The sequence below is a fragment of the Muntiacus reevesi genome, chromosome 22 (genome assembly GCF_963930625.1).
Source record: "Muntiacus reevesi chromosome 22, mMunRee1.1, whole genome shotgun sequence".
NCBI lineage: Eukaryota > Metazoa > Chordata > Mammalia > Artiodactyla > Cervidae > Muntiacus > Muntiacus reevesi.
In genome coordinates this window covers 15837758-15851008 of record NC_089270.1, presented here as the reverse complement: position 1 = coordinate 15851008, position 13251 = coordinate 15837758, and the positions used below count along the sequence as shown (strand labels likewise).

The following is a 13251-nucleotide window of genomic DNA, read 5'->3' as shown; positions in this document are numbered from 1 at the left end:
GAAATCAGGAAAGCATTTGTGGATTGCATAATTTTTAAAAAAAAAAATTTTTTTATATAGTGTAAAGAATACATATATGAAGAATGAGGTATATGGTGCTATGAATAGAGCTAAAAGAGGAAAGAAGAATAAAAGATGTGATCTTTTCTGTCAAGTATTATAAAATAGAATAATATAAACAGAAAAACATATTTCAAGAGAAAATTCAGTAAATGGAACAAATAAATAAGGACCCCAAAATATTCATCTATAACTAACATGTATTTCTAAGAATGTAAAACCTAATTATTTTATGTTGATGTAGTTAAAATAGATGGCATAAATCAAATTCGTATTTAATAAAGCAACTGCAACTTTTGTATTAATTTTATATTCTCTTTTGTGTATTGTCAGCACCCTGAATTCAGATGTGAAATGTTTTTCCCTTAACATATCAGATGCTTCTTAATGACTGACCCCAATATATTTTAAAATAACTTCAAAAATTTAGTTTAGAAAGTTGAAAAGTCAGGTTAAAGTTATAACAAGTGAAGATTCATGGAAGATGTGTTGATATTTTATAAAAGCAGTGGTACATGTCTGAAAATTGTTGGTCCTTTAGCATGAAGTGGGAAAAAGAGAGGTTGGCCATTCATCCCAGTTTGCCTGGGTTTACAACTGTTTGTGGTTTACAACTGTTTACAACTGTTATCCCAGGCTAAGTTTTGATAGTGCTACCTCTTGCTCTCATGGTGTCTTCATTTGGATGGCAGTTTGTATGGTCACCCTATTCATATACTAAAATGGCCAATAAGTGACTTCAAAATGTTTGAAGAGGCTGGTGGGCTAAGACTCCATCCTGGTGCCTTAGCAGAGAGGTCTTCATGATTATTCGTGAGAGATACATGTGCTGTTACCTTCAGGGTCAAGGATTTATGGGGAATACTAAGGATATGTATTTTCAAAGTTTATGTTGTTTCTAAAGACTCTCTTCTCCCCTCCATTATCAAATTTCTGGGACTCCAGAGTTCAGGAGGATTCTTAATATCTGTAGAAAATGGTATTTTTGTTGAGGGATTATTTCCATCAAGTGTGTTACTTTCTCCCTTTTCCTCCTCTTCCATTTGTCCTTTTCTTAAGAAAAACGAATGAGATCCAGTTTACTTCACCAAATCAGTGGCCACAAGTCCTGTCATCCCAGGGGTATCACAAATGATCTTGGTTCTTAAGTATTAGTCTTCAAATTTATGAACCTGCAACTCTAGTAATTGGTTGGTTTACATTCTTTATCCTATGGGATATGCTTCAGAAATTTTGCAAATGCTTGATTCAAATTTATTTTTAAAGAGATCTATTTTAACATAGAACACTTAGAATAGAAACAATACTCTGAAGAATAAATCTTCTCTTGCCCTCTTTGTTTAATTGAAGAGTGTTAGGAGATTACACATCAAGCTCTTACTCATTCAATTTGCAAGAAATCTTTTGTGACTCATCTTAAAGTCAGAATTTCCTAAAGTTATTACAGAATGCAGAACCAAACTGATGTTGATCCTGATAGAAGGATCAAGATCACCAAAAATGTCGTATTTTGTATTAATGTGGCTGCTCTATACTTACTGATTAATTTTTTTAAAAATATTATAAATCTTGGCAATAAATAATAAATTTATGTGACTGAGAATTCCTTTATCCTATATATTGGGGTTCCACTTAGTACTTCCTTAAAAATAAGTTTTTCACTGATTAAGAATATTTTAAAATCACTCCATTAGTTCAACCTCACATTTTGTAGATTAGGTCATTAAGACCCAGAGAGAAAGAATGACTTTCAAGTGTCATATCCTTAGTAATGTAAGTAGGAAGAAACTTTGTGTCTTCTGAGTAGTGAGCCTCTTCCTGCTTTTTTGCACAATAGTCTGATCTGTTACTTTTACTGTGGGAGCGTGTGCTCAGTCTCTTCATTCCTGTCTGACTCTTTGTGACCGTAGCGACGATAGCCCACCAGGTTCCTCTGTCCATGGAATTCTCCAGGCAAGAATACTGGAGTGGTTTGCCATGCCCTCCTCCAGGGGATCGTCTCTTATGTCTCCTGCGTTGGCAAGCATGTTCTTTGCCCCTAGCACCACCTGGGAAGCCCACAATTACAAGCCCCTGTTTTATTGATAGTATATTATTCAGTACATAAAAAACAAGAGTATTTAAAAGTATGATAAGTAGAATGAGTATAGTTGAGTCCTTCAAAAATATCTGAATTAATGCCATCAAGTAAGTGAAAGGACAACCCATAGAATGGGAGGAAGTATTTCCAGATCATAAATCTGATTTTGCACTTGTATCCAGAATATATATATATAACTCTTACAACTCAAAACTAAAGACAAATCAAAATTTTGACTCAATTAGAATTAATTTTAAAATGGGCAAAGAATCTGAATAAACATTTCTGCAAGGAAAATATACAAATAGCCAAATAAGCACATGAAAAGATGCACAGTGTTATTAGTCATCAAGGAAATAAAAATCAAAAGCACAATGAGATATTGTTTCATACACAGTAGGATTGCTGGAATCAGTAAGTTCAATACTAACAAGTATTGGTGAGGATGTGGAGAAATTGAAACCTCCCTATATTCCTATTGGGAATGTAAAATGTAGCTGTTTTGGAACACTTGGGCAGTTTCTCAAATGATTAAACATAGAGTTACCATATGGCCCAACATTTGTAATCTTAGGAATATACCCAAAAGAAATGAAAATGTACGTCCACACGGAAAATTGTACATCAATATTGGTGTGCTCAGTCACTCAGTCGTGTCCGATTCTTTGTGACCCCATGGAGCCCACTAGACTCCTCTGTTCATGGGATTTTCCAGGCAAGAATACTAGAGGGGGTTGCCATTTCCTGCTCCAGGGGATCTTCCTGACCCAGGGATCAAACCTAAATCTCCTGCGTCTCTTGCATTGGCAGGCAGATTTTTTACCATTGTGCCACCTGGGAAGCTTGTACATCAATATTTATTGCAGCATTATTCCTAAATGCCCAAAAGTGGAAATACACTAATGGATAAACAGAAAGTGGTATGTTCATACAATGGATTAGTCAACCTTAGAAGGAATGAGGTACTGATACCTGCTACAATACAATTGAACCTTGAAAACATGCTGGGTGGAAGAAGCCTGTCAGAAGGAACTGTATGTGTTATATACATGCATGCTCAGTTGCTTAGTCATGTCCAACTCTTTGCAACACTATGGGCCACAGCCCACCAGGCTCCTCTGTCTGTGAAATTTTCCAGGCAAGAATACTAGAGTGGGTTGCCGTGCCTTTCTCCAGGAGATCTTCTCAACCTGGAGATCAAACCTCTCTCTCTTGCATCTCTTGTGTTACAGGCCAAATTTTTACTGCTGAACTATAGTCCTATTTATGTGAAAATACAGTACAGAGAAATCTATAGAGACAGAAAGTAGATTACTGATTGCTTAGGGCTGGGATGGGGGAACTGCAATTATAGACAATGAAATGCCTTCTTTGCAATAAATACATTGAAGATGTATCCACAGGTGCTACATAGACTATGATAAGTCAGGGTGAAAAGTCACCTTCCAAAAGTCTTTATGGATGCCATTTAATTAATGACAACAATCTTTGAGCAGTGGGAAGGAGATTGGAAGCCAGCAGGTTTTTATTTGGGATTAATGATCTTGGATTCTATGATGAAGATAGGAAAGGGAAATGTATTCTCCAATGAAAAGCAATTATGATAATCAATGTCTGTAACTGCAGTTTGACAGCCTGTGTTTTTAAATAGTTACAGGTTTTCATGAGGCACTGGAGCTTACCTTGTTCAGGTTGTTTATACATGTAAAATATTTCTTCTTTATGGTTTTTATACTGGACTTTTAATTAAAATATAGGCAACACCTGAGGAATTTATAATATTTATAAATTAAAAGCTAAGTGAAAATCATAAAATATAGGACTTTGGTGTTTCTTCCTATGAAATACAACAAACTCATGATGAATACTGAGATGCAGGCAGGGAATCAGTGGATATGCAAAAAGGAGAAATCCTCCCTTAACAGCAGAGCCTAGTAACCATAATATTTATAAATTAAAAGCTAAGTGAAAATCATAAAATATAGGACTTTGGTGTTTCTTCCTATGAAATACAACAAACTCATGATGAATACTGAGATGCAGGCAGGGAATCAGTGGATACGCAAAAAGGAGAAATCCTCTCTTAACAGCAGAGCCTAGTAACCTAGTTCAGTATTGAATCTAGATACCTCCACTTCCTGTTACCTGATTAACCTCCCTCCCCCAAAACTGTTGCTTCCCTATTTATGATGCCAACTGAGAAGTACATGGTGTCTGCTTAAAAGTCAAATCCAAAAGTTGGGATGTCAAAACATGTATTTAACTTTGGAAAACTTTAGGGCTTTGTTTTTGTCTGGTTGGTTTGTTTTTGTCTTTTTTCTCTGGGTTCCTTTTTCACTGCTTCTGAGGCAGTGTATATGGAGGTACCCAGCCTGGGATCTGGGGAGAGTGAGAATTCCATTAATTGTTCATTAGATCTGAATGCAGAGCCTAATTTTAGCTACTAACTAAAACGGGTTCTTCCTGTATATTTCTGTCCCCTTACGAAAAGCCTTGAGTCAGAGATGTATCAAGGCAGTAAAAATACTGAATGTAATTCTCATGATGAATAACCAGCATGTGGGCAAGCAGCGGTTAATTAAGAAGCTCTGTGGTCTTGCCTCTGACACAGACCACTGTGTGATCTCCCATAAGTGGTGTTACTCCCACCTCTAGTTTCCATACTTGCGAAATAACACTGGAGAAAAAATGTTTCAACTAAGCTTCAGTCCAACTCCAAAGTCCTGTGATTACATGTGTTCCCTCCATACCAAGGCTCAGAGGAGAGATGCTTTCAGCCACCAAGGTGCCTACCTCCAGCACTTCCACTGTCTTGGTGGACTGAGTTATATATGTCACAGTTCCTTATTTTCCTAGCATCCTGCTGTGACAGAGAAAACAAAAACAATGTTTGAACCATGGGACAGAAATAATAATGATTCCCGACAGAAGTTTTCCTATCTAGGCATGCTCGTCAGAGTAATGATGATGAAGCTTCTCAAGGGAGCACCTTTGTAGTATTCCTCGCAGCTTTTTTAACACTCCTGCTGAAAGGCTCAGAAGGTACCCAGAGTGAGGGGTCAGTTGGGGTTAAAGCACTAGCATTCCAAATCTGCTCATGGAACAGCCAGGTGGGTGAATGATTAACCCAGTGAGTCAATTATTCAGTGACTAGGACCAAGGGGGTTGGTAGACGTGGGGCTGGGGTGCAGCGGGTGCATGCAAGAGCTGGGGAAGATATAAAAACAGGATTAATTTTCAAACCACAGCCAGAGAAGTAAATATATAAATGAATAAACACACATAAGAACCCACTTTAATTAGAAATAAATATATATATGTAAAGGAGTTAGCTTGTTTTGTGGTTATACTTGCAGATTCCTTGTTGCTACATTTTGAATATTTTTCTGCTTCACACACACGTGTATATAAACACACACATATTTTTTGCATTTTTTTTTAAGATTTTTTTTTTTATGTGGATCATTTTTAAAGTCTTCATTGGCTTTGTTACCATATTGCTTCTGTTGTTTATGTTCTGGTTTTTTGGCTACAAGGCATGTGAGATCCTAGTTCCCCTGGGTCCCAGGGATGGGACCCAAACCCCCTGGGTTGAAAGGTGTGTCTTAACCACTGTACCACCGGGGAAGTCCTTACACCCATAGGTTTTAATGATAGGCACATTGAGGTCAGCACTCATAAGTAGATTCAGTGGCAAAGTACCTGGAAAAATAAATAAATAATTCTTGTATAGGAAGGGAATAAATGCAGAAGGGAACGGTCAAAAAGTTGACCCCCCGTGGGGCTGGTTTGGGGCCGAGGCAGCCAGCCAGCCGTAAAGGTATGTAGTAGAGGAACAGAGCCGCCCGCGGAGGCAGCCGCAACGTCAGAGGAAGAAACCAGGGGTTCACACGGCCGCGTGGCATCTCCCTCCTCCCCCTCCTACTGTTGTGACTGCACCTGCTGCATGTGACCACGGGCGCGGAAGGCAGCCGCAGCCACGGCGCGGCGACGGCGGCTGCAGCCCGGCCAGCTCCCGCCCGGCTCCCACTAGAAAAGGGGACCCGGAGCGGGACGAGGGCGGGGAAAAGCTCCCCGAGCAGCTGCCTCCCGCAGGGATCCTCCGAGGAGCCTTCCTGGAACTGGGCACTGGGCTGTTCTGACGTGGCGATTCCCTGGAGAGCTCCGGGAGTTTGCAGACAGAAGGGAGAAGCCCGCCGAGAGCATCAAAGGCTGAGGGGTGCTGTAAAAGGACCCAGGGAGTTCTTTGAAAAGAATCTCTCATGCATCGAAATGCCTTCTGGAGAAGGTGCCATTACCAGCCTCCCCTTTTGCTCAGATGAAAGGAGCCCGCAAGGACGGTCCTGAAGTATATCCCTCAGGGACTTGTGGTCATTGTTCCTCTTGCCCCCAGCTCATGCCTACTTGCTGACCTTTCCAGGGGAACCTCAGTCCCCCCCAGTTCCAGCTGAGAAGCCAGTTCTCAATTAAAAAAAAAATTAAACAATCCTGCTGTCTGAATGGGAGGTGCAGCTTCCTTGCTGTGATTCTTTTTGCTGTGACATTTTGGAATGTCTGCAGAAACTTTAAAAAGAAACAGCCTCCAGAACTCTCGGGATTAGTCAAGAGAAAAGGAAACTATTATTATTATTTTTTGGGGGGGGGGGGCAAAAAAGAAGTAAATGAGAGGGGGTAACATCCCCCATCCAGGACCTGGCTGATCAAAATCTTCAAGTTCTAGGAAACAGCATTTCAAACCTAACAAACATGAGGCGGAGAGGCTGTGGGGTCCTGAGATTGCCCAGAGGCAGGTTTTAAAGGAAGCCTGAACCGGGTTCAGAACTTTGGGCCTGTATGATGCCTGAAGACCGAAATACTGGGGAGCGCCCCTCGGGTGCCTTGGCGTCTACTCCTTTCCTTCCTAAAACTACATACAGAAGAATCAAGCGATGTTTTAGTTTTCGGAAAGGTAGGTAGATAATATGTTCATATCCTTTAAAAAAAATGTACAGATATTTTCTGATGCTTTAAAATCAGTTTATGCTCAGATAAAATGGGAGTTTGGAAACCAAGAGTTTAAAACTGCACTAGAGTGGTTGATAGGTGGTTTTGCTTGTCCGTACTTATTTCTGGAGGCGCCTATTGATCTGTTTGTTACTGCCTGTGAATGGGCCGGGTGGGCGGGGCTTAAAGAACGGTGGTCCTATGGGATCACCTTGACAGCTGGAAACTAGCAAGCTGGCCCCACCATGCCGAGGGGAGGGGCCAAGGCTGCCTCGGGCTGTCCCCAGACCCGCAGCCAGCACCCTGTCGTTCCCCCTTGAAATGAGTTCCTGTTGAGTCCCTGTCCCGTGCTCCCATCAGATCACTTTGATTCTGTCTGCCTGCCCTTGCCTCACCTTCCCTAATGAGAAAATTTTAGTAATCACTTTATCTGTAGTGACTCTTTTGAGGCTTTCAATCATATTGATTAACACTGATTAGAAATAGGGGTCACCTTGACTTTGCAAATACATCAGAAGGTGGCATTGGGAGAGGGCAAAGATATGAACGATCAGGAACAAGCAGTGGGAAAATATAAGTTTATGATCAGTAAAAGAAACTGTTTCAGAAATGACTTGTGTAGGGGGAGTTAAAGGGTACAAAATACATGTAAAGAATATTTCTAGAAAATGTTTATGTATCAAAATATTTTAAAATGCCCTTTGACTTAAAAATGGAAGTAATTAAATCAAATTATTATTTAACTTGGAACTAGGTTATTATAATTTTAAAGTCATGAATGCTAAGTTAATAACTTAATCAGGAGCTGATTTGAGTAACATCTAATGTTGTTCCTTCTCCCTTTTTTTCTTTGATTTACCCGCCATTGATTAACATTCTCTATCTAGTAATTAACAAAAAATAGAAGAAAAAAGCCATATTTAAAGCAAGATATAGTGGGAACTTTTAAAAACTAAACCTCGTTCCTTCTGACTTTTTTCCTTTGAGCAATTAATATCTGGTTGTAATCATTATCATATATTATAAGCAAGGAATTGGGTGTTAATTTATATTGCTCCCTCATCCACAATTAAATGAGACATGCGTCTCATATTTTACAGATCTCTAGAAATTTTGTGGTTACTGTAAGATTGCATCAGTGATAGAGAAATTGACAATGAAACTAAAAAAAGCTAGGAATTCATTGCTTCAAGGACATCCCCTCTTCTGGTCCCTCCACCCATCAGCAACTAAATTGGGTTTATCCAAACAAGGAGAGAAGGTCTAATTTCCAGGTTATCGCTGCTCATTTTTAACATGGAATGTTCCTGGGAACAATTTTATCTTTGAAACACAAAGTGGGCTTTTTTATGTTTTTCACTTTCTGTCTTGTCATGAGCTATAGCACATCTCCAAGAATCCTGGCTAGCCCTGCTACTCATTATGCCCCCTTCCCTCTCTCCTGAAATATCAGCAAGGCACTGCAAAAAAAAAAAAAAAAATGGCAGGCTGGCAAAGGGCAGCCACAGAGTGGGAATGGCGTCCATTTATCATCTCCCGTGGGCTATTTTTAAACGATTGTCCTTGCCTCTGCGAAGTCTTAGTAATCTGAGGAATGTTCAGCATTTGAGTCAAGGATTAACAGATTTTTAATTGACAAAACCGCATTCTGGTCACTGTGAGAGGAGAGGTGCCGGAAGCACTCAGCTGTTGTTTAAGTTCCGTCTCCCCTTCTGCTGAGCCCTGCATACCAGCCTCTCCCAGGTCACTGCTCAGCCAGTTAGGCAGTGAGGCTTTGGGGGAAAAAGTGCCAGGCTGTGGCTGTGAGATGTTTTCTGTGCTGCACTGGCCAGTCCCTTCAGCAGCAGCGTCCAGCAGAGAGTGTTAGATCTTTACTCAAGGTCCTGCCCTGAAAAGAATGAACTTTTCTTTCAACCCCAGGTTCCCAAGTCACACTACCTTAAGAAAGAGTCATTTTGTTCTTTGTGTCATCCCCTGGGTGCCCTGAGAGTTCTAGAAGTGGATGGGGGTTTCGGAGTTCCTGTCTCAAGCCTCTTAGAAAGCATCCCCTGAAATCCTTTCAGGAATCATGGGAAAGCATCCAGAAGTGAAAAGTGGTGACATGTCTGCTTTTCCTGATCCATATTTAAAACATATTCTCTCTGTTGTCCTGGCTAGGGTGACAGAATGAAAAGGCTTTCAGAATGCAGAGGAGGGTTGAGCTGAAGTTTCCAGAGGTGTGGGGTGATTGCAGTGTCTATACTGTGCCAGTGGGACTCGCTGCTCAGCCATCCTTTCTCTTTCGGACCTCTTGGGTCCTTTACTGTTCTTTCCATCTCTGTTTCTTTCTTTGGGTACTGGGTACGAATAAAGGTCTCCCCAGGTGGTACAGTGGTAAAGAATCTGCCTCTTAATGCAGGAGACATGGATTCCATTCCTGGGTCAGGAAGATCCCCTGGAGGAGAAAACGGCAACCCACTCCAGTATTCTTGCCTGGAAAATCCTCATGGACAGAGGAGCCTGGTGGGCTACAGTCCACGGGGTCACATAGAGTTGGACGCAACTGAGCAACTGAGCACATGTGCACACACACACACACACACACACACTTACATACACAAGGGTCTCAGAACATACTTTCCCAGTGGTTTTAAAAATCAAGGGGATGTAAACCATCTATCGGGCAGGAAGCTGGGGAAAGTGGTGTTTTGGATTTGTGTTCTACTGAGATAAAGGTTAGAATGTATTTTTTACCTATTTGAAACTTTATTTTTTTACCTCTATAAGACCAATATCGAATATACAGAGCATAACTGATCTTTTGATTACCTGGGGGTGCGTAGCATCTTGGATCCTGATGTCATTTGGATCTAGTCAGAAAGGGCTGGCTGGTTTACGATTGCTGTGCTCACAGGACATACTAAAGTACAATTTTAAGCCCTAACTTTATCTTGTCTTTTTTTCGAGTTGCTCTCTTCTTGGAGATAAGTCATCATTAATTCCCCAGTTGTCCCCCCACCCCCAACCCCCGCACACACACCATAGCCATTTAGTTATTGTTTAGTCTCTAAATCATGTCCAATTCTTTGCAACCCCATGGACTGTAGCCCACCAGGCTTCTCTGTCCACGAAATTCCCAGGGGAGAATACTGGAGTGAGTTGCCATTTCCATCTCTGATAACAATTTAATGGTCATGCCATATTGCTTCTGTGGGCTTCCCAGGTAGCACTAGTGGTAAAGAATCCATCTGCCAATGTAGGAGATGAAAGAGATCCCTGGATAGGGAAGATCTCCCAGAGAAGGAAAGGGTAACCCACTCCAGTATTCTTACCTGGAAAATTCCACAGACAGAGGCGCCTGGAGGGCTACAGTTCGTGGGGTCACAAAGAGTTGGACACAACTTAGCAACTGAGCAGCAACATATTGCTTTTTCCTTCTTTATATACTTTCAGCTTCATTTCTGTTTCCATCACCTTCATTGTTTGTGCCTTTATTGTTTCAAGCACACAACTGACTTTTTAAAAATTTATTTATTTTTCATTGCAGAATAATTGCTTTACAATGTCGTGTTGTTTTTAGCCGTACATCAACATGAATCTGCCATATATATTTATATATATCCCCTCCTCTTGAACCTCTCTCCCACCTCCCACCCCATCCCACCCTGCTAGGATGTCACAGAGCACCAGACTGAGTTCCCTGGGTCATGGAGCAAATTCCCACTGGCTGTCTGTTTTACATATTGTGGTGTATGTTTCAATGCTTCTCTCTCAGTTCATTTCACACTCTCTGTATCACCTTGTGTCCATAAGTCTGTTCTCTATGTCTGCGTCTCTACTGCTGCCTTACAAATAGGTTCATCAATACCATTTTTCTAGATACCATATATATGATATTTTTCTCTTTTTGACTTACTTCACTAATATAACAGACTCTAGGTTCATCCATCTCACTAGAACTGACTCTAATTCTTCCTTTTTAAGGTTGAATAATATTTCATTGTATTAATATATGTGCACCACATCTTCTTTATCCCCATTCATCTATTAATGGTCATCTAGGTTGCTTCCATGTACTGGCTATTGTAAATTGTTGTTGTGGTTCAGTTGCTAAGTCGAGCCTAACTCTTTGCAGCCCCATGGGCTACAGCATGCCAGGCTTCCTTGTCCTTCACCATCTCCCAGAGTTTGCTCAAACTCATGTCCCTTAAGTCAGTGATGCCATCCAACCATCTTGTCGTCTGTTGTCATCTTCTCCTCTTGCCCTTAATCTTTCCCAACATCAGGGTCTTTTCCAATGAGTCAGCTTTTCACATCAGGTGGCCAAAGTGTTGTAACTTCAACTTCAGCCCCAGTCCTTCCAACGAATATTCAGTATTATTTCCTTTAGGATTGACTGGTTTGGTCTTTGCAGTCCAAGGAACTCTCAAGCGTCTTCTCCAGCACCACAGTTTGAAAGCATCATTTCTTCAGTTCTCAGTCTTTTTTATGGCCCAACTCTCACATCCATACCTGACTGACTACTGGAAATATCACAGCTTTGACTATATGGACCTTTGTTAGCAAAGTGATGTCTCTGCTTTTTAATATGCTGTCTAGGTTTGTCATAGCTTTTCTTCCAAGGAACAAGCATCTTAGAAGCACAAAATTTTAACCTTAGAAGTGACTCTTCAAGACAGCATCTATCCTCACCTCTTTTTACCCTCAAGATTGTTCACACATTTCTATAACATACAGTTAATTTGCTAAGGGTCATCCAACTGGCATTCCTGAAACAGTACTATTAAGCAGTGTTCCACAGCTCAGAAGTGTTTTATGAGTTCCTGTTGCTCCCAGAAGGCTGTGCTGACTATTTCATGTAATTATCAAAGCCTTCTAAGCAATTCCAACTGTTCCCACTTCCCCAGACTGGCCCTACTTTCCTCCCCAAACCTATCTCCTACACCACTGCTTTGCTTCTGTCCTTGTCCCTCCTCTGCAGTCTATCCACACTTCGTGTCAGTGTTGGCTCTCACTTCTTCATCAGGCTGTCTCTGTTCACCTCTTGTATTCTTTACTCTTCTTATATCTACTGTTTTAAATTGATTGATTGATTTACTTTTGATTGTACCGAATCGCCGTTGCTGCGTGGGCTCTTCTCCAGCTGTAGGGAGTGGAGGCTGCTCTCTAGTTGTGGTGCGTGGACGTTTTGCTGGTGGCTTCTCTTGTTTTGGAGCACAGGCTTTAGGGCTCAGGCTTCAGTAGTTGTGGCACGTGGGCTTAGTAGTCACGGCTTCTGGGCTCTAGAGCACTCAGTAGCATGTGGAATCTTCCCGGACCGGGGATCGAACTCATATCTCCAGCGTTGGTAGATGGACTCTTATCTACTGTACCACCAGGGAAGTCCTCCCTTATATTTCTTGCATGCTACCATCAGGCCACTTTATCTTCATAGCTATCTTCAAGTGCTCTTAAACACATTTGTGATAAGATATATATGTGTGTGTGTGTGTGTGTGTGTGTGTGTATCTCTGTGTGTTTACATATATATATTATATATATATATTTGTTTATTTCTTCTGAAAGTTAGAAACTGCAATAGGTCTTTTCAATCCACGATTTAAGATTTTTTGCAAACTGGTGACCTACAGTATTATAACCTACTAGTTCATAGGCAATAACAGAATAGAATATCTTTATAGTAATAATGAATACAACCAAAATTTTTTTAAGTTAGTTGTATATTTTGGATATTATAATCACATTTATGGAAATTGACTTGTCCAACAGAATGCTATTTAAATCCATGTAATTTTAAAATGGTGCTGTAAGTATTAATAGTTCATCAATTCACACATCACAGTTTTACAGAATCACCTACCAAGTGATTCTGGGAGTGAGAAAGCAAACAAAACAGTTTGCCTGGAGTCTATGAGCTCACACCCTCCTTGAGGATAAGGAAGCATAAAGAAAACTAATTATTTAATCTGTAAAAAGCGCTACAACAAATTATGTATGAATTCTGAGGAGCTTTTGAATAAGACTCACTATGGGTTCATCTGGAAAGACACTGATTCATATGAACTACCTGAAATCAGATTTGATCTTTGGAAGTTATGGAAAGGCATTTTCTACTACATGATCCTAAGAGAGTGGTCAGCGTTCCTGTG

At 40.6% G+C, this 13251-nt stretch overlaps 1 protein-coding gene across 6 annotated transcripts in view; it reads left to right on the top strand.

Moving 5' to 3' along the window:
* Positions 1-13251, top strand: part of ARHGAP24 (Rho GTPase activating protein 24) — a 544676-nt gene that overhangs the window by 469674 nt on the left and 61751 nt on the right. The window contains exon 1 of one of the 6 annotated variants that reach the window (XM_065914156.1): positions 6065-7088. The exons of the other annotated variants lie outside the window; for them this stretch is intronic. Within the exon in view, the coding sequence (XP_065770228.1) occupies positions 6974-7088 (115 nt within the window). The 5' untranslated portion in view covers positions 6065-6973. Of the gene's footprint in view, positions 1-6064; positions 7089-13251 lie in introns of those variants that run through there. 6 annotated transcript variants of the gene reach the window in all.